The 27,037-nt window shown below is 47.5% G+C and overlaps 2 protein-coding genes across 3 annotated transcripts in view; both read right to left on the bottom strand.

Annotated features, from left to right (window-relative positions):
• bcar1 (BCAR1 scaffold protein, Cas family member) overlaps positions 1-9,582 on the bottom strand; it is a 60,473-nt gene extending 50,891 nt beyond the window's left edge. For both annotated transcript variants that reach the window (XM_027003958.2, XM_027003960.2), the window contains exon 1: positions 9,211-9,582. In XM_027003958.2, coding sequence (XP_026859759.2) covers positions 9,211-9,222 — 12 coding nt within the window. In that variant the 5' untranslated portion in view covers positions 9,223-9,582. The remainder of the gene's footprint in view (positions 1-9,210) is intronic.
• Positions 9,583-14,324: 4,742 nt separating this feature from the next.
• The window catches only part of cfdp1 (craniofacial development protein 1), a 28,099-nt gene continuing 15,386 nt past the window's right edge, over positions 14,325-27,037 (bottom strand). Inside the window, exons 6-7 of the mRNA XM_027003995.2 lie at positions 19,797-19,955; positions 14,325-14,520 (exon numbers count right to left, since the gene is read on the bottom strand). Coding sequence (XP_026859796.2) covers positions 14,430-14,520; positions 19,797-19,955 — 250 coding nt within the window. The 3' untranslated portion in view covers positions 14,325-14,429. The remainder of the gene's footprint in view (positions 14,521-19,796; positions 19,956-27,037) is intronic.

Here is a 27,037-nt window from a genome sequence, read left to right as displayed (position 1 = left end):
CGCCGTGGAAACGCTCGCCAGGGGCTGATTTGCAGCTCTGTTTTTGTAGTTTTAAGAGTGCGAAGCTGAAATCTGAAATTTGAGCAACGAGCTTGTTTGTCCCCTTGCATAGTCTGCTGAAGGGAATTTAAGTGTGTGGAATGCTGGAAAAGCAGCAAGACGTGCATTGCAGACATGGAGGTGCACATCAACAAGATTCACACACACACACACACACACACACACACACACACACACACACACACACATTTTGCGCTTGACCCACTCTGCTTATCCCTGTCCACCTTCCCTCCTTATGGATCCTCGCTTCCTCTCCCATCTTCTCTCCATCTTTCCATCTTTCCCTCGTCCATCCTCTCTAAAGCCCCACCTCACGAGCCTCTCCTCTTCTTCCCCATAAAATGGCAAACGCTCCGTGAACGAGCAGCAAATTGCTTGCCCTCTCGGTTCACGTCCAATTCGGCTCTGGCGCCGAAGATGGTGGGCGGACAGATGACACGCTTGGCGAGGGGGGTGCCGGGCCGAGACTGATGCCCGGCCTCAACGCTCCCTAAGCAGGTCCGACTGGCATTTGCCCATCAAATCCAATGCACACGCACACGCCGCGTGTCAAGGCCAATCCCTCTGTGCCACGGATAAACGGATCCTTCCCCACTGCTCAAGCACTTGCACTCGACTTGCCGACTCCTTTTGGCTAGCGCTGGTTCCGTCTAGCCCGACCCAGTCTAAACGGCATAACCTTCAGCTGCAATCCCGGCCGCCAGGCTCCCAATGAATCTCATTACAGAACTACTGTTCCTGGATCAGTTTTTACCGATTATTGGATCAATAATGACAAAGACCACAAAAAAAAACCAAAAAAAAAAACCCCATGCCTGAGAGAAGCTAAGCTTCATACGCCAGAAGCCATCATCCATGCAGCTCAACTCCCTGAACGGCAAACGCAAAGTCTCACTGAGGAGAGGAGAGAAGGAGCAGGGGGTAATTTACATTTACATTTACGGCATTTAGCAGACGCTCTTATCCAGAGCGACTTACAAAAGTGCTTTGTCATTTACTCATAGAATATCTTAGTACAGTAGGTTAGAATCAAACATACCAATGAACTAGAATACTGTAGAATACAGGCATGAATGCTGATACCTAGAAGAGCAAAATACATCAGGTCTATCTTAAACAATGATAAGTGCTATAAACAATAAGTGCTAGAGTTTGTTAAACAACATAAACAGTACCCTACAATAAGTACTAAATTAGTCAGTCAATAAGGGAGCAGTGTCAGTTGTCCTTTAAATATTCTGTAAATAGATGGGTCTTCAGTCTGCGTTTGAAGACTGCAAGGGACTCTGCCGTCTAGACAGCAAGTGGGAGTTCATTCCACCATCTTGGAGCAGGACAGAAAATAGTCTCAATGCTTCTCGTCCATGAGACCTGAAGGTATTTCAAGCCGAGCCGTACTTGAGGGTCGAAGTACTCGAGGTACGGATCGGGCTTTGACCACCTCATGCATAAAGGGGCTGGTCCATTTTTTAATTCACGAGATGTTTGCATGCTGCTGTACTGCATGCTGCTGCGCGCAGAACCAGTGACCTGCGACCCTGTAGAATAGAATTGTCTCTGAATTACAGAGTTCTTTAAGTGGTGCTTTCAAATGAAGCCTGTAATTGCAGTGCTGCAGTGGAACACAGTAGTTTCCATGCACCATGTGCTGCTGGCCAAGCAGGGGGAACATGTGCTGAAGCTTGAAACCTGAAACTTGACAGAGCAGCACAATGCCACATGTGGCCTCATACACACTTTGTTATTCAGACATGCTTATTACGACATCTTCTACCTGTTTTCAAGGTATCCATGTAATCATCCACTGAAAAACCATGGAAAGCCGTATCTAGTCTCCCTGACCCAGATTGCAGTGGGCAACACGGAAGATGGATTCCTTCTGTGCTGTCAGCTGCCTAAAACCATGCCTTCTGCATTCTTGGTTTGTTTTTTTTGCCTCCGGGACTCTGACGTCTGCACTTTAAAGGACGACCTCTCCAGGGCTGGAGCTTGCTCTGCTCCGTTTACTCCTGAATTTACAGTAATTCGCCATCTTCTCCCTTTATGGATGTGTGACGGCGCGTCGTAAAAGCTCTGGCGTTGGCAACCGGGGTGAAATACGGCCTCGCGTCTGGGCCGAAGAGGAAATGCGCGAGACTGCGAACACACATGCACACAGCAACGGAGACAGTTGTGGAGCAGGCCTCTCGCACACGCTCCCTAATGAGATACACACACATCCCAGTCAAGAAGGAGGAAAAGAGCAGAGTCAGCGTGTCCCAGACACCCTGGGGGAGGAAGCGCGCCTGCGCGCGGATGCAGGCAGAAACGGTCGAGCGAAGGGCTTTCACGCTGTGCGCTGGGAGGTAAACATTTGGGAATGTGGAGGGTGAGTGTTTGGGCTCTAATCTCTCACCTCCCACTGTGAGGAGGCTGAGAACTCGGGACGGGAATAAAAAAGCCCATCTCTCCCCAAATCGATGCGCTCCCAAACGGAGCCGCTGTAATAACGCATATAATGCTTCCGATATCCGCTGGCTTAAGCCCAGGGGCAGCGCCGGAAAGGTCGGCACGCTGGCGGGAGAAGACGGGCGAGCCAGGCGTGGGGTTAGCTTCACCTCTGATGGTAATCCGCTCGTGCTCACGAGAGGGGGGAAACGATCTCTCCCAGCTTTGACACAAATCATGATCATCCACTGTGGCTGACTCTTGCCAGCTCATTCTCCCTCGCTTAGTGCACTTTACCATGCACCGTTGCTCTCATTCTCACACACACACACACACAGATATATATATATATATATATATATATATATATATATATATATATATATATATATATATATATATATAAACACATATACACACACACACATTCATGTTCTAAATTCCCAATCACACCTCCATATACCTCCCATCATAGAAAAGGTCAACAAGAGGGAAAACCATGACAGGTTCCGAATGAGACATTTCCAAGAGAGCAATGTGTGTGTGTGTGTGTGGTTGGGTGTGTGTGTGGGCGCATGTGTGTGTGTGGTTAGGTGTGTGTGTGTGTGTGTCTAGGTGATGATGGAGGTCATACTGAATCACGGAAGGCGAGCAGAGGCCACCTCATCCATCCCCACGTAGGTTGAAATAAATTACATTAATTATGCATGGCTCCCTCAGCGTTTATCAAAACGATTACACAAGTCTTCCGCACAAACCTCTCTCCGCCTTCAACGGGAACATTCAGCTCCATCACAACGGGCATGCTAACTGTACGGGGGGAAAAAAAGGTCTGGAATGTTCCATTTATGTGCTGTAATCCATCAATTATGAAATTGAATTGTGCCAGATCTGTGCATACATTATGCATGGTGCAGTTATAATGTAATGCACTTAACCTTCACACGGATTAGCAGGGCTTCATACACCAGTGAACGCAAAGTGCAACCGCTTCACCCTACCACAGCCAGATTATGAACAACAAGTAAAGGGGACACACACACACACCTTTCCCCATATCTTACACACACACACACACACACACACACACACACACACACACACACACACACCTACCCAGGCACACACTGCTGATTGGACAGGAGCTGTAGTCACTTAAGGGCTTAATGAAGACACACTCATCAGATCATTAAAAGAGGAGCAGACAATGTCATGCCTGAAGCCCACAGAGCATTTCAGCAGACAGGGCTGGTCGTTAATTCACTCCCTTCCACAAATGTGCGTTTGTCCCACACTCAGACACACTCACTCACACTCAGACACACTCACTCTCAAATTAGAGACTCAAGATCACACACACACTCAGACTAGAGGCCAATACAGACTTCCAGTGTTTGAACGGCAGCTCACGAGCCAATGAGAGGCAGGGACTACTAACCCCGCTCTCATTCAGAGGGGACGATTAGCAGGTGGTGTGATGTGACGTAGCGATGCCAAACAATGCCAGGGCACCATCTCTCCAGAGGCAATGGGTGGGACCACTGACAGAGCGTAGCCTGGACAGCAGGCGGAGTCACGTGTCCCGGTCGTCATCGTCTTGTAGTCATCACGTCACCTCTCAGGTCCTGTCTTCCGGGTTTCCCCCTGCTGTGCTTCCTTCGCTCATCTCCCATCGCTCCTGGCATTCGGAGAGTGGAGATCACCACTACAGACGGACCTGTGAGAGTACGCTGGGCACAAGAGCGCTCGTTCCAGGTGGGCCGTTTCACTGCTGTGTCCTGCCTCCATCTCGTCTTCCTCTCCTTCGCTACTCTCGCTCCTGCTCTGATCCATCTCGTTTCAGCGCTGCTCCTTCTTTATTGACGTTTTCCTGCATTCTCTCCATCTCCTGACCTCGGCCTCCTTTCAGCCAGCTTTCACTTTATGTTTCTGTCTGCTACTCCTTGTGCGCTCTCTCTCTCTCTCTCTCTCTCCCTCTCCCCGCCATTCCTTCTCTTCACATGACCATCCTGCTTGCTCACTTACCTCCCTGCCAAGCCACTCTGCATTTCAAATGAAGATCAATCCTCATATGACCTGCCTCCCTTTTTCTCTCTCTCTCTCTCTCTCTCTCTCTCTCTCTCTCTCTCTCTCTCTCCAGCCCTCTCTCTACCCAGTCAACTAGTGACTTCAGGGGTAAGTGAGGCAGTGAATGCTTGGCCCACCGTCTCTGGCCCCATGCCTCACACACGCAGCCCAATCAAAGGAGGAGCAGGAATAATCAATGGAGTGCCGTTAACACTGCCACCGCATACTTCACTGCAGAGATTTACCACCGCTGTGATAGCATGGTTTGGCTCTGGCCCTGAAGCACAATCACACACGTATGTTCACACGGGATCTCTCAAACGCTGAGCTCCCCCCAACACAAACTCACATATACACACAAACACACTTACACACATTTACATATGATCCTGCTTTCATGCTGCATCACAATGTGGATATACGGTAAATTTTAGCACAATACCAGACGTCAGCCAAACATGTCAACACACTAACAAACAAACACACACACACAAAATCTCTCTTGCTCCTCTCTGTTACACATATCAGTAAACAAAATATGCAAACAAGGCATGCAAACGTCTGTACACACACTGACTAAATCCAGCCAATCACACACACACACGCACATGCACAGACACACACGCACACATATACACATACACAGAGACACACACGTCATCAACAGCCTCGCAGCAGAGGAAGAGATTTACAGCACAGTGGAACAATAGAATGGGTTACACTGAGTTCACAGCCTGACCAAGAAATGGCCAGAAAACACTGCATTTCATTAGCAGCTCAGCGGAGACATTCACTACACTCACACACTTTCTCTCTCTCACACACACACACAAACATACACACACAACCATGTCACAATCAGAGCTTGCACTCTGAAGTCTCTGCTACACTACAAAGCCCGGCATGATCCACTGGCACACCATCAGGCCCACTGCAGAGAGATCCAGAGTGTCTCTAATATGTTTGACCGCTGCGGTGAGCGGAAGAGCCCCTGTGCGCGTTGGCTACAGCTCTGGAAAGAGTGAGTGACCAAGGCACGGCGAGGAAAATGACACCAGGTTTTGAAATCGGCAGGACTGAGCTTAAATTTCACAGCGAGCTGTTTCCACAACCACCTCACTGCAAAAAACACACCTCAGCAGTGCAGCTCAGCAACACATGCATGCAACACACACACACACACACAGAGAAACTAAAATACTTGAAAAAGTGACATAGCATAAAGACTAGAACCTGGGGAGCCAACAGTGGCATGGCAATATCTGAACAGACAGAGAGTCTGTGAGATAAAGATGGTGACAGAGAGAGAGAGAGAGAGAAAGAGAGAGAGAAGAAGAAGAAGAAGAAGAAGAAGAAGAAGAAGAAGAAGAAGAAGAAGAAGCAGGAGAAGGACAGAGAGAGGGAGAATGAGTGTCCAGACAAAGAAATCTTTTTTTGGTACCAGCCTACAGCCTCTGGTACTACAGTCTCTCTCTCTCACTCACTCACTCACTCACACACGCACACACACACACACACACACACACAAAGTCCTTTTATATCAGAAATATTCTTTCCCTGTCCTAGAACCTCCCATTCAGCACTGAAATACACACATTCACACACAAACACAAACACACAGCACTTTACAGCAAAAGAATTTGAGGCATTTCCACGGTAACTTCACACTTTTGTCTTTTGCATAGTCACTCCCACAGTATCATGTGTGCATGCACGCAGAAAGGCACACATCCAGCAACACAACATCTCCTTCATCAATTCACCTCTATCTCTCTTGCACAGACATGTACAGCGCTTATGAACACAAGCTCCATTCTGCACAAAATACACACACACACACGGCAGAGGGAGTGATTTGTCTTGGGATGACTCGTGCAGGAATGCGCAGCAGGACTTATGTGTGTGTGTTTGTGTCTACTACCTCTGACACATTGCATTTATAGTATATATAAACAACCAACATTCTACAGCATTAAGCCTCATTTTGCCCAGAAAACAAGCCAGCATAATATTCTTGTATACTAAAAGAGGAAGTGGAGAGCCCTGTGGTGATATAAATATTTATAACCACATCGAGATTCATAATGTCCATACCTGCAGCGGCTTGAAGCATAAATACAGCCATATCTGCTGATATCTCCAAATATCCATATCTCCAAACAGACGAATGTGTCAGCTGACCACTGGATTATGATGCTTCCTTTGCAAATGTGTGTGTGTGTGTGTGTGTGTGTGTGTGTGCGCGTGCGCACGTGTGCACAGGTGCTTGGGAAAGTAAGACAAATCCTCAGTCATCAAACATAAATAAAGATGCATCTACCGTATTTGCTGAGGGCCACCAAACTGGGGGCACTGATGAGTAACTGTGTGTGTGTGTGTGTGTGTGTGAGAGAGAGAGGCAGAACCTAAAGAAAAGGGAGTGTGGAGCAAGCCCTTCTGCAGGTCTGTTTGCCCTGGTTAGTATCATATAGTCCTTTATGTAGGCCTCACTACATTATACACCAGCATCTATATTATATTACTTATACACTGTAAGCTACATCTTTCTAAAATGTGTGAGCTACATGGACTCAAGGCTGGCTCGTGGCTTCCTGTTGCCAGGGCAACCCCGCACAAATAGCCAGGGGTGGGTATGTGATGATTGAAATGCAAAGCTTCACTGCAGCCACAATTATTAATATGTATGTGGAGCATCATCTATGACAAGCACCAAATGTCAGGCTCCGGAGAGACGCGCGTGGGGCTGGCTGCTCCGCTGGGCCAGGCCAGTCCCCATTTAACCTCCTTCTAGAGATCTCCACTGGCAGAGAGGGAGGCAGCGAGGGAACGTTCTGCTCTTCCGTGCCGCTGAACTCCGGCAACCCAACCCAGAGTCAGACAGTGGCGGGCGGAGGGGGCTCGAGAAACTGGGACCCGACCCCCCCCACCGACTGTCACGCCAAGCCAAGACACCAGCTCCTGCGCGTATGCACGCTCGCCGTCCAGGCTGACGGGTTTACGCATAGGACGAGGTAGGCGCCTGGATCTGTGTGAACACATGCATGCGAGTGGCATTCCCACGCACATGTTTGCGCTCCCGCAGCAGGTGGTATACGCAAGCCATATTTAGGAAGAACCGGTGGTGGTCAGAGTCACATGACAGTATGGTATCTCTACACAGAACAGGACGTTTCACTTCCTCAACCTTCCATTTGTAAGCACCAAGGTGTGATACTGGACCATTGTATGGGTCATGCTGGCATGAACACTTTATAGGCTGCATGCCTTTCTGATAAAAGAAAGAAAGCATGCGATAGAGCAGAGACTTTAGCAGTCCGTGTAATCGGGACGTGCAACACACACAGATGATGGACAGGTCGCATTTCCGTCATCCGGGCCTTGCTGCCGGAGCAGCTGTCGCGATTAAGCTAGGTCCCCCAAGAAAGCTTTGCAGTCTGGTTTGCGTTTAAGACCGAGCACTGCCGAGGCATACACACAAAAGAAAGGCAGCCTTCCTCACTGATGAGTCCTGGTTATGGAGGCACAGATGTGACTGTGAAACAGTTTTCAATCGTGGTGGCGGTCGACAGAGCTGCTTACTATGTACAAGCTCAGATACTATTTTCACAAATCTCAAACAACAAGTTCTATATTTACACAAACGAGACCTGGGATACATTGCGTTATTTTTAAAAGACAGAAGCCAAACCACACCGTTCTCTCTCTCCTACCACAGCCCACCGGGGCCGCCCTATTTATGTAATTCGCGGTGCTTTGAACCTTTCTCTCCCCGAGGGCCAGCTAAATCTTGGCCCGATACAGTAAAACGATCTCTTAAAACTTTTACCACGTGGAACATTGTACAGGCTGGGACTAGCTACTGGAATGAGACTGTCTACATATGTGAACATTTTCCCAAGGAACCGAATCTACAGAATAACCCTGTACTTCACTTAAACGGCTAATATCAGAAGACGTGGCAGTGTGAGCCTGCCACAAATAAGCATGCAACTGGGGATAAGTTTTAGTAGCTGAAAACATTATTACACTATTCACAAACACGGTTTTATAAGTAAAACTAAATAAAAATCATGCTTCTGGTTTTGTTACTACATCCTCTACTTTATAAACCGTCTATTAAAAGCGCAATAACATGAACACCAATGGGACCCGCCTGCAGGCTAATTTCTTCCAACTTCTAAGCTCCAGTGCCAAGCGCATTTTCTTTCCTGGGTCAAAAGTAGGCTACAAAGGGCGTCCGGCCTTTTTTCGTTCGGTTGCTGTCAGGGCCCGTTTGTACATGTCTAATGTGAACGGTGCTGCATAGGCATTGCGATCGCTCTGGAGAGGTAACCCAATCCGGTCCCCTAGTTGGCCTGGGCTGGTCTGCCGCGTACGCGTTACTACACCCAGTCCCGGGCGGACGGTTCGCCAAGACGTCGAGAATCTTTCCATCGAAATTTTGAACTGTGCGCTTCTGTTTAAATCGAACCGAAATATAACAGCTACTTTTAAGAAACAAGGCAGCAGGCGAATCTTTGAGCGCTGGAAAATGTTTCTGTAGAGCACGCTATGGCAGTACGAAGGTATTACCTTAAATAACTTCATTATGAGAGTTCTGTAAAGCAGAGCAGTTGCGCGGTCATCTAAATGGTCTATAAAATTAATACATCTTACCGGAACAGACATCTTGCGGTGCTTTTCAGTCCACTGGAGCTTGCCTAAGATTTTTAAGAGACAACACTGCTTTCTTCTACGTTTTCGAAAACACCAAACACAAATTTGCGTCAGTACGCCTTTTTATATCTGTCTATTCCATGCTTTCTATTGCAAGTCGCGATCCTCTTTCGGTCCCGTCGACGACGGCTGAAGTTTGATGTAGACGTTTGGGAATATTTGGCGACCTCCTAGTCGAAGCCCATCAAATGCGGCGCAGTTCTCCACCTTCACGCGTGGAGGTTTCGGAGAGCCGAGCCCCGTCCCCGTTTCCCAGTGGCGCGCCCCAGAACGACCGTAGACTCGGTACGACAGCCGCGATCCTGCTCTCCGTCCGCCGCTGCTTTAAACAGGCGCTTCTCGCACTGCGGCTGTGCGGAGCAGCTTTAGCCTGCTGCACTTGGAGAGGGAGACGGAGATGGACGCGAGTTTAAAGGGACAGACTCGTGTAAACGCGAGCCGGGCTTTGGGATTTGTTTTTTTCTCTCTTCTGATCCGCAAAAGAAACAAAAACAACAAAAAAAACATTGCGAGCGACGAAAGGCACGTGAATAAGGATCAGCAGTGCGGAGTTGCTTGATTTCTTTGTTGTTTGTTGTTTTGTTTGTCTCGAAAACTACCCAAACACACTTTCATCAAACCCCAGTAGAAGAATACATACTTTCTATAAATCTCAGCATCGGGGGGGGGGGGGGGGGGGGGGGGGGGGGGGGGGGGTGGGGTGGGGTGGGGGGTTTGTTTTATTTTAAATAAAATTGTTGCTAATTAATTATTTTGTGTCGGAATATGGATTTTCAGAGGTGGTCCTGAACTATTCTCTTATTGACTTTTTATTCTTGATTCGCAGCTTAACTTATCTGGTTAAGTACAAACTATCTTATGAAATATCCAAGATCGGAGTTCCACTTCAAATGCATATTGATGTAGCATGAAACATGAAAAGAAACACCTGTAAACGCAATGAAGTCATTCCCGTGTGAGAATGTAAGCACTCATTAAAACGCACTTGTTATAATCACAGCTTTACTGGCTGAATATGGCTGCATACGCAAGGTGTCACCGAGACTATCATTTTCAACAGAGAACCTAAAATATAACACTAAAACAAACATTTATTACGATTAATAGACAAACACCGAATTGCTTCCTTTTGATGGTCAGTGTTACATTATATCATACTGAACAGTTCAAAAGGAAAGTCATAGAATTTGGCAACATGTCCCAGTTTCTTTAATCGCCACTTTTTAGAAGAGCACGGAGCCCCTAGGGCCCAGCGACACCACTGCGTGAGCAGGGGACTCGGACGCTCGCCAGAGACGTTACTTCACGGCTGCTTTCTGCTGGCAGCAGCCTTGAGTTTTGAAGGTGCCTTTTAATTACAGTCGAGCGTGGCGAAGAAGGCCAACGGTTCGATCTTGACCCTCCGCATTTCTGAATATCCGTTTTCGTTTTGTGTCACGTCGATCCTTCCAGATGGAGCCTGTCGCGGGCAGGGTGGGCGTGAGAAAAAAGGGGATAACCCTTCGGGGAAAGTGAAACTAATCGGTGTCGTTCAGGAACAGGGATTTTTGAGATCCCTGGAGCGCTGCGACCATGCCTACTCCGACTCGTTCAGACGCGCATGTACATGTGGGTTGTGGTGCACAACTCGCAAAGCTGGGCTGCCACGGCATGAAGCAGACACTATGCAATTACAAGCCTCAAATACATATGGCTCTTGTTGACAAGAATTCCTTAAAACAAGAGTGAGGCAGGACGGGAATTCAAGTCCAATTTTGGAGAGATTCCTTACTACACAAGGTCACGTCACCCAGACTGCTACAATGAAACCTGCTTGTGGGTTCATCCTCACACACTGTACATTTTCAACACTTCCGTGATTGTCCCGCGACTTTAATGGGACGGACACGCATTAGTGGCGCTTTGAAGTGTCCATTTCCAATAGGAGCCACAAGGTGAGAGGCATATGGAGCATTTTGCTGCGCTGTTATTTTAGGCTCTCTTTACTGCGATTGTTTATAATTATCCTCTCTACAGAGCTATTTCTAAGCACCTTGCGCTCATTTGAAGCGCTGCACTTGGTGACAGACAGTCACAGATGCCTGGGGGTGATGCTTATACCAAATATACATCAGGAATTCCAGCTAGCCACCTAACGCCCATAACCTCGCTTTGATACTGGAGTAGACACCCAAAGCAAAATAATACTCTCAGCCAGTGCTGTCTGACAAACGTACCATACGCAGAGCGTGTGCAAATGAGGAGGAACTGTGTGTTACACATTCAGAAAGACACCGTGCTGTCGTGAGAGGCCGGCTCAAAGTTCTGCTTGTGTGCTCATTTAGACGTCCCCTCCTATATCTAAAGTCGTGATGCTGTTCCATAGACCGGAATGAAGAGTGAACACTGAAAGGGAAGGGAAAAAAAAAAGAAGCAAAGATGGCCGGATTAGGGAATGCAATGTGTCGAACACAAATGAAGGCCCGACTCGGCGTCCAAGTAGACAAAAGCTGAAGGGAAAAAAATCCGAACCTGTATACGGGGAGATATGGCAGGGGAGACTGTGGAAAGGAAGGGGGAGGGAGAGACAGAGAGCACCGTTGGAGAAAGATAGGGGTGCAAGAACTAATCAATGATATTGACCGATGATAAGTTACCGGCAGCAAATTTCTTTCTAAACGAGCAACATTATGGGATTGAGCTTAAAGATTTGTAACATGGAAGAAGCTAAAATTGCGGAAAATGCTGCTTGACAAAGGACCAAAGCAGAAGAGCACTTTCCACTAAAGCCTTTGATGGCAACACATGTGTATGCTTGATAACGGACCCCTCCAAAGTCCAATCTCTTTCTCTGGTGTTGTAGAGGAGAGCGTGTTGGTCTATAATAGCAGAGCAGAAGGTACAGCTCGGAAGGTGCTAATGAACTGTGCTAATGTGCTAATGAACCCTCTCGCATAGGAAAAATAAATAAATCCATATAAAGGAGGAAAGGTAAGCAGATCTTGGATTTCTGTAATAGATTTATAGCTTTAATAATGTATTAAAATGTTAGATATGATGATGTGGGACCAATCTGCTCTTTTTAATAAAACAAACCTTATGACTTGAAATTAGTTGCAGCCCTACAGAGAGGACTGAGTGACTGCGTGCGAAGGGGAGTGAGGAAGAGTCTGAATAATGAAAACGGTCAGCTCCTGAGTGGCAGAGCGAGGCTGTGAATAACGATGAGCAAGACATCCCTCTCTGGTGAGCGGGTGTGGGAGCGCAAGGTGTGAGTCTGATATGCCCTTTAATATATGTGAATTTTGCATTTAGATATGTATGCAAGTGTCTGAGCGGTTGTGTACATGATATATGCTCCTCTCTGTGTGTGTGCGTGTGTGTGTGTAGCCCAGCCCAGATTGCTTTTCCCTCAGCGAGAGGCCATTTTGAGCTGCAGCTTGCGGTCATGCTGAGCAGAGCCGAGCAGACATCGATCAAGTGGCTAAACGTGGCATGTGGTACAGTGCTGTCCACCTGCAGATGTGTCCCCAGACGAGCTTCCTGCTGGCCGAGCGGCCGCATCTCCCGCCCGTCACATCCGTCTTCCGCACGGCACACGCGTTCCCTGCTCGCGTTCCCTGTTCCCTGCGCGGAGCAGAGCGAGGAGCACGGCCGGCAGCACGCCGGGCTTCATCGTTACGGAAACGAGGAGAAGCGGCACCGAACGCCCCTCCAACCGGGGCGCCTGAGGACACAGAAGTAAACAAATGAAACGCGCAACGACGGCGTAGTGGGGGCAGACTTTTATAAACAAATTGGCTCTGGGTTGGCGAGAGGAGGAGCACAGTACTGATGCGCCTGCTGATATCGAAACACGTTTGGGGAAGATAAGACGACATCAGAATCCAAAATAAAGCCACAATCTTCATTAACTTAGAAGCCTCTGAAGGGAGGACACGAGGATTTTCTCAGTAAACTTCAAAACCATAAAATCTAACATAAACATAAATACTATGCAATAAGGATGAAACTTATACTGATCTGCAATTATAGCTAAATGTATCCAGTTAATTAAGAACTGTAACTTTGCATTGTATGCCTCTATAGCTTCATTGTAATTAAGACAAATACACCAAAGGCTGATAATCTGTGGCATTAAATCTTGTTTACAGTTAAAATGGTCCCATGCATTAGCATAAAGTGTTGTACGCTCCCGCTACACTAGTCAACCATACGTAATCTCACACTAAAACCAAGCATGTACAACTTACATTTAGGATTTTTCTTAAGGGCGAGACAGATGAGGAGGAATAGAGCGATGGACGTGTTGTAGTGGTGAGAAATGTTATGTGAGAAACAGGAAGGAGGCACTTCGGATGTTGGCACAGACCACGGGGGGGTGGGTCGATGGGAGAGTCCCTCAATTAACAGCAAGCTGTGTCTCATTTCAGAAAACAGACCCAAAAAAAACAAAACGATTTGATTTATTCCATGTCAAAGGGCATTAAAATAGCCGTTTACAACACGAGATGTAATTACCGCACGATCAATCTTAACAATGCAAACTCTCAAAGGGGACACGACATGAATCCAGAGACAAACAGCAGGTTTCAGTGTGGAAACGGCTCTTAAGGTCTGGGACTCGGAGAAGCGTGTCATTATGACATCTGCTGTCTGTTCGCCTGAGGAATGAAAACTGATGCTCTTACACCACTGATGCCCCATTCTCGTTGGCAGGGTTAGAGGGTAAAGCAACCAAAAAAAGAAAAAGGTGGGACGTCAACTCTTTAGCTTTTCTCGCTCCTGTTCCAGCCGTATGGTGAGGGGGAACCCAGGCTCTAGTTCCCATAGACAGGCATTAAGAGCAGGAAATGCCCTGCAGGTTAGAGGAAGAGGACCGTCGCTTTGGCTGCTTCCATCTCCAGACGCTCCAGACCCCGTCAGTAACAGAGGTGACCGCCACATGGACACAGGCAGGGGAGTTAAACGGGGACTGCTTGAGAGCATGTAAGGTGAACAAAGAGTGTGTGTGTGTGTGTGAGAGGGAGTGTGAGGGTGTGTGTGTGTGTGTGTGTGTGTGTTTGAGAGCGTGTGTGTGTAAGAGTGTGTGTGTGTTTGAGAGAGTGTGTGTGTGTGTGTGCGTCTATAGTCCATGTTTTTGTGTGGGTGTTACTGGATCCACCCTGTCCACTCTCCTGTCATCGCTTCATGTTGTTGAGACGTACGCTCTTCTCCAGCTCGAACTGTCGCTGGTCCACTCTCTCAAGGAAGTTCTTCCTCTCCACATACCTGCGCAAACAGCCAGAACGCACACACCCCCACAGACTTCATCAGCACAGAAATACTAGCTAATGCTGTTTACACATAACACAGTACCATACCCATATGCAACACCTGAATGGGTGTGTGAACTTACAATGTCCATGGTGTGCAGACTCACTCACTCACTCATTCTCTAACTCATTTACTCTCTCTCTCTCTCTCTCTCTCTCTCTCTCTCTCTCTCTCTCTCTCTCTCTCTCTCTCTCTCTCTCTCTCTCTCTCTCTCTCTCTCTCTCTCTCTCTCTCTCTCTCTCTCTCTCTCTCTCTCTCTCTCACACACACACACACTCTCGCAAAGACAAAACAGTGATGCAGACACTTCCAGTGCATCTTGTCTGCGGATAACGACCTTTCTCTTATGTCCCTGGGTGCGGCTGGAAGGGGGCGAAGCTGAACGCACAACCGCTGTTAGTCACCGTTATGACATATCCTCTGTGGTGCTTCCTGCAGGGCTGAACAATTTACTGTGTTCCCTACAGCAGTGAGCGTGGAGACAACTTCATTGACAGGGAGTCGGGGGGGGGGGGGGGCTTTGCTAACATTGGTAAAACCATCCTTTGAACATGGATTCAAGATCGGTTTTGGGGCTTACACAAGTTGGCACTAGGACTTTAAGCTCTGCTGGCAGTTTTTAAAATTCCCTTGCGCTGAGCACTGCAGTACGATGCGAAAAGATAGCTAAACTCTAAACACGTCTGATTCTGACACGGCACGTGGAAAGCACTGTCATGCTGTCTTCTGAAACCTCTGTGAGAAAAATCCCGAAGAACCAATAGAAAAGAGGAACCGGGAGGTAGACGTCAAGTCAGCGTTTTGGAGCAACTTTTTATGTACGTGAGATTTAACGACAGAGGTTTGGAGACGAAGCCAAGGCCCTGCTCCACGCGAAGATCCTCTACGCTATGCTGTTATAGAGGCTATGAGGCCAGTGCTAGCAGGGGCAGCTGCGTTTGCACATGGAGATGGGAGCCTCTTGACGAAAGCGTGGCGATGGTTTTTATTCACTATTCTATTATGGCTCTGCCAGTCCCCGGTGGACTGCCGCAGCTGCGCACGCCGAGATTGTGAAACGTGCGTTTTGCGCTGGAGAGCCTGGCAACATACAACACATTTAGCGAGCACGTGTAAGCGCTGCATCCTGTGAGATGAAATAAAGTTGATCCATGATTGGATTGGACTCCAGCCATCTGTGGCAAAACTGCTTCGCGTTTGCCTCGTCGGTGTGCAGCATTGTGGTCTGTCGTACGCATCTCCCTGCGGTTCTCCCTGCGTGGGACCCTCGGGAGTGGAGGCCAAAGGGTAGAAGGGGTTACGCAGCAGCCTCGGATATCAGCTTCACTGTGGGGTAAACCAGGGCTGTGGGTGCCCAATGTGGGGCGCCACACCCTCCGCGCTCTTCCCAAACCACATTCATCCCAAAGAGATGGGGAAACACAGATACAGCAACAGGCTGTAATTTGGTCTGTCGGAAGAAGCTTATTTTTAACCCCAAGCCCAGGTTTTTAATTTTGGGGTCCTCTTCACCACAGCCTAGTGAGACTGAGCTCAAAACACATTTCACAGCTAAGACAAACCAACCGTTAAAAGGCTGGAGAGCTGCTCTGCACGGCATGGGCTTCCAAACACATCTTGTCAGGCACCGAAGGGGTTAACGTCGGCTCTTGGTGAGCACAGATGATGTCATCGTTGATTAGCAGCTGCTGGAGAAAAGATCGACTCCTGTAAGCCCCAAACACAAGCCCTGCTCCCCTCCCTCAAGTCTCAGCAGGGTTCACCTGAGTCCAGATGCATCACCAGATTGAGACAAAGGGTTGCCCCAGGGGGAAAAGATCAGAGACCCTATGCATAAACAGTGTACACACACACACAGGTAACTATGGACACCTAGGAAGGAAGCAGGGGGGCGTCAAGACGCTTCAGGTCCTCTGAGATCTGAGATAATGGGTGAATGAGATGAACCGCATATAGTTTTATGCCTAAGCTTAATTAGTGGGAAATGTTGCAAGCTCATAAAATGACAATGGTTACAATTAAAAGGTATATAAATTCCTCCTTGGGACACTTTATTCTCAACCTGGTAAGCGCTTAAAGTCTGTTGAATGTGCGTATATTTCATATCTCTTTCACCTAAGAGGTGCCAAATCTGGGTATAAAACTCAATAAGAAAATGTCACTACGATTCACTACACGAATCCACATTTGTTAGCCCTACATACCAATGCATCTGCATGAATTAGTGAGAAGGTCAAAGAGCGATAAAGAGATTGTCAGCAAGAGAGAGAGCCCATCGCTTTGCAGGCTTGTGGCTTAAGGAAAAAAGATACCAAATGTCCCAAGTCTGTGAATTAACGTAATACATTAAATATCACATGTCCGTTCTATACTGCAATTTGAGCAATAAGATTGCATGTCCTGTAATGACACCATCCAATTTGTTAAGACTGCTAATTTGAAGAACACAGTACAGTTGTATGCTCTCCGAGGAGATGACGCCGTTGTCCTGGCCTTTCTATTTACACACAATGAGATTTTCTGCTTTAAACTTATCGTGGTTCTAAATGGAGTATATGAAGACCAAGTATGATGACTATTAACTGTACCCTTGAAGTTCAGTCTTTATGGTGAAAGGGAGGAGAAAGTGTGTGTGTGTGTGTACAAGCATTTTTCTTCAGCTGTGAATCCATCTAAAACCGGAACTGTTTTGATCTGTGTAAAATCAACCAGAAAACACTTAATACACACCGGCACCTTAGAACTGATTCAGTATAAAAATTGCACCACATGTTCAATTTCATAACAATTACCAAGGCAGGGTGATGGTATTGGAACATTCAAGCACCGTCTTCTCTGGAACGAAGCGTGGCGTTTACGTCCACACTTCAACCCTGAAAAGCCTGTATCACAAGGACCTAGTGTGTTTTCCCTGTTCTATAAGAGGGGGAAAACTGTCTGTAGGTGTGTGTAAGCAAGTGTATCCAGGAGGAATAACTACAGGTGTGGGGGACAGTAATGTGTGTGTGCGTGCGCGCAGGTGGCAGCCCACACAGCATGGCTCTGGCTGAGGAAAAGTCACTCACACATCCACAACACACACAGCAACAGACTGAGTTACGCCACTACTGCATGCATAGAGGTGAGCACCTTTCCATGCGCACACACACACACGCACCCCTATACAAACACCAGAAAACAACTTAATGATAGATAAACAAAGCCAAAGTAAGTGTGTGTGTGTGTGTGTGTGTGTGTGTGCGCGCACATGAAAACATGTCATTTTGGAGAAGGCTTTGCTAAGCCTCACAGCAGAGCACTCTACACAATTAAAGGCATGTGAACATGATCATTGCACTACAGTGTACCACAGGAACTACGACATTTTTAGGGCTCTACCAAAGAGCTTAATATAACGCTGCCATTTCTGTATGACACGCCTGCCCAAAGTGTCACTATAACCCAGCTCATCTCTCTCTACCGCCGATACGGTGCCTTCCAGAATTACAGGCAGGATCCGTAAAGATGAGCAAAACGGATCTTTGTAAAAAAACACTGACAATCAGACAGAAATTTAACCTTTCAATGACACTCAATTATTTGGAGATGAGATGGCCAGATGAAACAAAAATAGTCTCCTTGAGTGGTGGATGTGTGATGATGTGGTTCTGTTCATTTTGTAAAGGCCCAGGAAACTGGTCAGGATAGGCCACATTATAAGCTCTATGAAATACCCGGTGGCTTTCAATCAAAACATATCTGCCTCTACCATGAAGGACAGTGATACAAAGCATAGCTCCAAACATGCGCACACACACACACACACACACACACACAGGACAAAGAAAAAAATTCACACACCATCAGTTTACGGACCCCTTAGCTAAAGCCCCCTGAAAACCTACGGGGCAAAGAGAAGCGTGCATCAGCCAAGACCAAGGGTTCAGAAGGATCTGCAGAGACTTCATATGCAGGAAGGACCTCACAACTCTGTATGATTCCCACCATCTCCAGCGTTATAAAAACCAGAGCTTGGCAAAGGGTAGGAGCGCTAAATTCAGGGGTACTGAGAACTGTAATGTGTTTTCACACAATTATTGTTTCGCTTTGAATCATTTTACCCACTGAAATGTTAAAGAGTTCCAGAATGAAGGTGGTAATTTAATAAGAAGCAACATGGAAAAAAAAAACATTTTTTTTTCTTTGGTGGTGATTCTGAAGGTGACTGTAAGTGGTTGGGGGGGGGGGGGGGGGGGGGTTGCCCATTTCCTGTCAGAGATGGGGTCACAGGTGTCCAAGAGAAATCTGAACGCTGCTTTTCCTTCATTTTCTGTGCACGCAGCAGTCAAACTCGAACTGACCCCTGTCCTCCTAATCAGGCCTTTTCTTCTCTAAAACGTTTGGCTGAAGTTTGCCTGATTTGCATTTTCCTGCAAAGCTGCTCTCCATCTCCGGGTCCTTCAGAAGCTGATCACTTAAGCCATTTCAGGCTGAGTGAAATCAGCTGGGTCTGACATCCAGAAGCCGCCAATACACGCTGAAACTTCATATCGGCCAAGATGAGTTTCATAATTACAACAGGATGTGATGGAATTTCACAGCGAAATGGAGTGCAGACATCTATTTTGTTCAATTACAGAAAAATACATTAATAACACAAGCTCCAATGTCAAGGTTATATATTTCATCAGAAGGAAATAACAGACTTTTTGATGACACGGGATGGACCTTGGGCTCACGAGCAGGCGCAGTGAGAGACGACCTCAGAACACCAACAGTTACCTGCATTCTAACAGTGCTTCAGAAAAAAGTGCGTGTTAATTAATGGGGGCAGTGGTGCAATGGGTAAAGAGCTGGAAACGATAGGGTTGCTGGTTTGAAGTCTCCAGAGAATGCTGACTCAGGGCCTTCAAAGTCAAACTCTACTGCCCCTATGATCATGGCTGGATTTTAGAAGGCGCTTAAGCATAGCTCTGTAGCCTGACCCCTTCCCCGAATAAGTCCTGCTTTGACTAAATGAACATCTCCCAAATTCAATATTAACCAGCGCTGTCTACAGAGATGCAGTCTGGACACTAGTGAACATCTTTTTGAACAGGCGGCGTGAACGGCAGCCTGCATCCAGGTATGCCTCGGGTGCCAGGGCCGATTATTACTGGCCAAGCCCTACAGACTGGAGTAATGAAGCCCCGATGTCTGGGCCTTCACGCTCCTTGCAGGCTAGGCCGTTGTGGGTCTACGGCGACACTCACCCTTCTTTGCCTCGGTTGTGGATGGCCAGTTCGTCCGTGATGCCCTCCTCCTCTTTGAAGGCATCCCAGTCCAGCTTGGACTTTTCCAGGGTGCTCATCTTCTGTTTTTTGCCTCCGATGCGGTTCCAGATGCCACCCATTCCCGCCGGCCTCTTCACACTGTGGCAGAGGGGAGAGTTACGAAGCTGGGCCACTCAAGTGAGCTTTTAAGCCGCCATGCGGGAAAAACAACACCTACAGTGAACAATGCTCAAACAAAAAGATACAAAATACCAAGCCTTACTTTCATTACGCATTTGCAAAGCAGACACGGCTTTAATGCGTCGGCGTGCAACGCAACGTGGGGGCGAGACAGTCGGAGGGGAAATGTGGGAAACATCCGAATAAATAGCACTCGAAACAAAGAATGGAGGAAGCTGAAAGTGGCGTGGTGGGCGGGGCTTGCGGGGAGGGCCGTTTCGACCCTCGCCACGCACCAGCAGTGCTGCGCCACATGACGCGGGAACAGAGATGTTTCGAATGTTACAAAAGTCATCTGGACACTGGCATCACGCATGGCTGCAATAATGAAATGTTAAACGATCTGTGTCAGGCAGGAAAGAGCTGAAGCCATCAGACTGGTAGGGTGCTGGACCCGAGGGAGGGGCTGATTGGAGGAGGGGGAAGAATCTTTGGGAGGGGCAGCAGGGCTCCACGGAGAAACTGTTTCACGCTCAGGTGGGTCGTAGTAAAAGCTCTTTCACAAGAAATGAGAATGAAAATGATTGTTTGTGTGTGTGTGTGTGTGTGCGTGCGCGCACACACACTGTGCACATGCGCGAATACAGAGAAGTCTTACTGAAAGGTACTCCATATTCATCTCTTTATAAACCACAACAAAAGGGAATTGCCTCCAAAGGTGTAGATAAACGTCAACCTCGAGGAAACCACCTAATACACTAAAAAGCTCTGCTGACTAATGCAGTCGCATACACACCCAACACACACCCAACACACACACACCCAAACACACACCCACACACACACACTCTTTTCACTTCCAGTCCCCATTTTGCACAACCACTTCACACCCATGGGAAGAACCATGCCATAATATATTTATCACATGACCAAACGTGATGTATTAAGTCATTTAGCTAGCCAAGAACAAGCATGTTCTTTAATGAGATGACTCGAATGTTATCATGCATCAGGCAAGCCATACGTGAGATCACAGCTCAGTAGAGGGGTGTGGGCCATATTCCTGATCCATTATTAAATTACTGCAAATATACACTCAAACCAAGGTGGTAATGCTCAGCCGCTATTTAATAACATCACTGCGGCACGGAAAGACTGCCGTGTCTAAAGCCTTCGACTGTGCCAGCCATAGTATTGCAGGCAGTGGCACAAGCTTGACAGATCAAGCTTTCGAGTGGTTTCTAAATGACCTGCCAGAGACGTGTGGTCATGTGGTCGTGTGTCGCAGTGCACAAGGGTGTGTCCCTAAGTTCAGTTCTTGGCCCACCTATATCAATAAATCTGTACAATTCCCACAGGCCTGAGGAAGACACTGTGATTTTCTGTTGTGACCTAGTGGTCGGTCGATTGCCTGTGGATATTAATTTAGATGATACATTTAAAATAAGTGCACTGCAGACAGAGTGCAGAACTACTTAAGCAAACAGAGACAATACAGACAATAAGAGTGTTAAATACATTTTTCATTGCATTTTTTTTTTACATTTGTGTTAAAACTAACAGTTCAATATTATGTTTTTATGTTATTTTGTTTATTTGATGTTATTAGTTTATTTATTTTTTACATCTCACTGTCTAACTGTTCGAAAATGCTTGACATTATCACAGAATGCATCAGAGAAGGTTATTTTTACCAAGTTTCCTCCTCATCGCCACTCCTATAGCTCTAATAATACTTCAAGCTACACCCTTCGTCGTTGGGATTTTCCCCATTTATTTAGGCCCACACAGAAAATGGCAGGAAAACAAACAAACAACTAATTCAGCTTCTCTACACGTGGAACCCGCAACAAAGGGACGTGCAGCTGAAAAGCTCAGTGCCCTTCCATGAGTTCAAGACTCGAAGCACCACAGATTTCCAGCGTTCTGCTGTTTTTACTTAACGCCTTAATCATTACGACACCCTGCTTGTGTGATGGTGTTTGGCTTGCTTTTCCGCTCTTTTGAAATGTTTTCTATGATATACCAGGCGTACTTCGCTGTCTCTTACTGCTGTGCGTTTCTTGCCTTCTGTCCCGATGCCGATTATTTAGCTCTTGAAAGCATTTTTTTTATTTCAAGGCTCTGCAGGGTTGGAAAAAAAAAAACACAGATAAACAAGTACATGCAGAGATAAACAGACCGACGAACAGACAAGCAGCCTGACTAAGAGACTGAAAGACAGATAGCTGGATATAAAATGGACCCTCGCTAGTGACGTAAATATACACAGAAAAAAACTAAAACAAAATTGATAATCAAGAGAATGGGAGGAAGAAAGAAAAAAGAACAAGAGAATAAATAAGGAGAGAAAAAGCATGTGAGGGAAAAAAAAGGAGTCAGTCTGACTTAACCCAGGTTAGAGTCAGTCTGACTTAACCCAGGTTAGAGTCAGCCTGGCCGTTGGCGTCGGTGTGGGAGGAATCTGGGAAGGGGAGGCCTTGTTTGGGTAGAGACTGCACTTCCTGTGGGCTGCTACTTCTCTTCTGGTGCCCTCCGCGAGGGAACGGGCACAGCTCAGCTCTCATGAGAGCAGCGCGTGCACACGTGGGCGGGCGTATGGGACACAGAGAAGCAACAAGGAGTCCGAGGTTCGCTGTGCGCGTGAGACACAGCTGTGTACTAAAACGTCACATGAAGCTCATGATTACACACACCTTTCTGCCAGCGGTTTGTGTTTGTTGCACTACTCCGACAGCAGCTGTAGTCTCGGCAGACTGAGAGTACGTGCGCGCGCGCGCACACATGCACGTACACGCACGCACGCACGCACGCACCGAGAAGCAAAAATCGATGAGGATCAATACCACAACATAAAAATGCCTTCCGTACCACAACACATCCGTAAGCACCCAGAATTTAAAAGGACCTGCACCTGAATGCGGTCATGCAGTTGAATATGGCTACAGTCAAACTAAAAGGATCCAAGACTACTCTCAGATTTCTTAGTGCCAGGACTGAATTAAAGTGCATTCCAACACCAGCACCTGCTGAGAGATTAATGCTGAGAGAATGAAGACATGGTGTGTTTATGAAGCCAGCCTGCACCTCACCTGTAGTGGGCTTCCAGTGTTTTCAGGTTCACATAAAGTTCAAAGCAGCTTTTGGACGGACAAATAGATGTTTGCACAGGACAGATCAACGTTTAGTGTGGCAAGAACACTACTACTACTGCAACAGCTTAGTCAATAGAACCATCACTGATCGAGCTCTCTCTCCCTCTCTCTCTCTCTCTCTCTCTCTCACACATACACACACACACACACACACACACACACACACACACACACACACACACACACACACACACACACAAACACACCTTAAAGTTGCTCTGACAGTGAATCAATAGACAATCAGGGCTCAACTAATAGTCAATCCAGTGTGATATGCAGCATCAGTTGAGTGAAAGAGAGGAGAGGAAAGACTAAGCTGAGCGCTGCACTACAGTGGGAAACACCAGGGCAGAATGCTAAACACATGGCCAAGGTGACTGCATTTGTGCTAGGGGGAAAGCTTTACCCAAAGCCCTGGATTCAAGGCCTGGTCTTCACACACACACACACACACACACACACACACACACACACGCACACACACACACACACACACACACAGATATGGACACAAAGACATAAAGTGAAAAAATATTTACTTGAATCATGGAAAACAAAGCATGTGTGCATGTGCCTACACACGTATGAACAAGGCATGAGTCAGTACAGTACAGTGCACACACACACACACACACACACACACACACACACACACACACACACACGTGCCTGCACTCTTGCGAACGGGGCAGCAGCCTGGCAGTCTGTGCATCTGGTCCAGTTTATTTGCACTTTGAAGTTTCCCATGACCAGAAGCTCGTCACCGTCTGTCCGGTTCACGTGGTCCCGCACACGCATGCACACGTGCTTCTCCAGCTCTGTGTGAGGGCAGAAACGCCGAAACCTCTCGAAGTGACCCATTCCAGCGCTGCGCATAGAAATGGCTCGGTGGGAGCACGCCCTCTCGTCCCCACGGCTGCAGACAGGTGGAGCCCGGGATGGGCGCAAGGCTCCGGCTCCGTGCAGGCTTAGGGATGCTGGCTGACCGGCCCACAGGTTAGCAAAGCAGTGACCTCAATGAGGCCAGCTCAGCACTGCACAGCCACAGGGAGCCATGTTCATGGGAGACGCTGGGGTAGCCAGGACAGTGGAAAAGTGGATACAGAAACAAATACTGAGCTACTGAGAGGCAGATAAACACACACACACACGCACAAAGTTTTTAAAAAAAATGCACAATAGGATGTGTATGGAATATTTTTGTTTGGAAATCTCATATCCTCTAGTCTGTGTGCTCTTTCAGATCAGTGCTTGCGCATTAACAAAGCAGTCAGGTATTAACTAAATAAATCAAAGTAAATGATATTACTCTCACGGGGGAAAATAGTGTCACAAACCACCTCACTGGTCATTTACCACACCACTGGCCACAAACTTAGCAACAGAAATAGCCGTTCGACCTCGAGGAATTAAGTACAAGAAATCCAGAAGATGGTGGCATAAAGCAAATGAGGCATCTTGCTAACAACACGATCAATTAGTGAGAGCACTAGCATGACACACACTGGTGCCATTTTCAAAGCAAGTGCCTAGGGCCAACAAACAAGGGCAAACTGTGAGACTACCCAGCATGCACTTCTGTCTGGCCATAAGCCTGCATCCTGTCAGAGCATCCCCTCAAAGCGACAGAAGAAGGAAAGCTACATGTGACTGAAGTTCTGCCAACTGGAATTAGACATCACTCTGTCTGTGTGTGTGTGTGTGTGTGTGTGTGTGTGTGTGCGCGTGCGAGAGTGCACGTGTTTATGTAACTCGCAATATCCACCCTGACTCAGGCCTCCTCTTTCGACGTCCCACCCAACCCACCCCCACCCCCACCCCGCCTCTGATCTTCAAAGTGAGGCTCGAGTCAGGAAGGACTGCGTGCGGCTGGGAGCGTGTCCATCTTACCCCACCACTCACAGGCTGAAGCAGAGATTTACTGCCCATAGACAAAGAGCAGCACACCCGCTTGAAGGTGGCACACACACACACACACACACACACACACACACACACACACACACACTTCTGTGATAAGGCTGTGAGTTCAAAGACCTTCTACCTTCAAGCCACCTGCTCACTGGGCCCAAACACCTGGACATGCAACTAATCGCATACCTGACCCAAAAGCTTTATCTGACACAAATCAATCTGTCTCCCTCCCTCTCTCTCTCTTGCTCTGCCTCACACACACACACATACACACACGCACGCAAACATTGATTGTTCGCAATATTTGTGCATCATTTTGAATGAGTCTCAGCTTTACGTTAAAACTCAACCACCCTGAATGAAGTGGCAAGGCTTTTCTACACCTTCCACTTGGTCCACTTGTAAATTCAAATTGCAAAGGGGAACTTCCATGGCAGCAGGTGACTACAGGACTTCTAGTGAAACCACTGCAATACATCAATTATTCAGCACTGAACTAAAATCAGTTCTTAGAAAATGAATTTAATATTAAAGATACTTTTGTTTATCATTTCTCCATTAAAGGCATCAACGTTACAGCCATTTAGACTAATGCATTCCTCACTATGGAGATCATACTAAAAACCAGCACAGACCCAGACTGAGCCTTCTGGAGTATTCCTGACAGAGGAAAGCAGTAAACAGCAGCGGCCCCTGGCCGGGGCCCTGGGGTGGCTCCGTACTGGAGCCTGCTCATTACCGCCAGTTCATTATCAAGGTCTTGGTGAACTGAAACAGGTGGGTCAGGGAACTGCCACGTGACAGCAAATTAAGCCAAATTAACCCCGTCATTTACAGTCATGTGCTTTCATTTCACTTCTCCCACTGTTGGTGAGAGCAGCAATGTGGTTTCAGCATGAAATCATTCTGACGTTTGGCCTAACTCACCACACCCATGCTTTCCACTCCATCGTGAGGAGGTTAGTGTGGGCGCCTCCATGAACTCCAGCTGCCTTGACTTGCCATAGCACTACGCCTGAGCCCTTGGTCATGGAGGGGCGCTGGCCAACCGCACACCCACCCAGCCAAAGCGACGGAGAGAGTGCGGGACAGGAGGACACACAAACAGAGGGGTGTATGTGCATGCTCTCATGCACGCAGACATGAATGGATGAAATGCACAATCGAAACTTGACAATTCCATTGCTCAAGGGAGAAAGAGACCACAGTGACCTTGTTAACCTTGATTGAAGTCTCCCTTCCACATGGAGGGAAACACACACAAGACACCCTTCAGCCAATGCAGCCCACGAAGACACGTCATCATCGTTACTAGAAAGAACAGGATATCCTGTTCTTTTGATGTAGAAGCTTACAGTAAATTAACATAGCACAACCCAAATACATCACTGGTGTTCAAAGATTTCTAGTCAGTACATTCCAGTGAATTCTGAACCATCTACCATAATCTATTGAATTACGTTTGGTCAAAAGTGTGTGCACTCTCTACTATACACGCGCGAATAAACACTGTGATTCTCAACGCAGAGGTCATGACCTGTGAGAACTGCATCCTTTAAGCTTCTTCCCTGTTCTTCACACTACATCTTCCACGCTGGTCCCCCCCTCTCAACTCCTTCACTTGTTCTTCTCCTGCGTTCTCTCTCTCCTGTCTCACCCACTCCATCCTCAGTACTCCAGTTTTCAGCTGAATATGGCAGGAGCGTGCGTGTGTCGCACATGCGTGTGTGTGCGCACGTGTGAAGCTGTCCACTCTTTCCTGTGAATGTACTGCTGTCAAAGTCTGTTCACCTTATATGTGTGCCAGCTCCAAGCTGTCAACTCACACCACACTGCCGGAAACCGTCTCTCCCTTTCCCTGCCCCTCCCCTGACCCACAAACCCCCCCCCCCCCTCACACCCACCCCCACACCCCCACACACAGTACTAAGGCAGCTAGCTAGCAGTCTAGAGTACGTCCAGACTAATGCGGCTGGGACTCTGGTTTCCCGT

This window comes from Electrophorus electricus, chromosome 4 (assembly GCF_013358815.1).
Source record: "Electrophorus electricus isolate fEleEle1 chromosome 4, fEleEle1.pri, whole genome shotgun sequence".
NCBI classification, from domain to species: Eukaryota; Metazoa; Chordata; class Actinopteri; order Gymnotiformes; family Gymnotidae; genus Electrophorus; species Electrophorus electricus.
The sequence above is the reverse complement of the archived record's forward strand: the minus strand, read 5'-3'. Positions and strand labels throughout refer to the sequence as shown.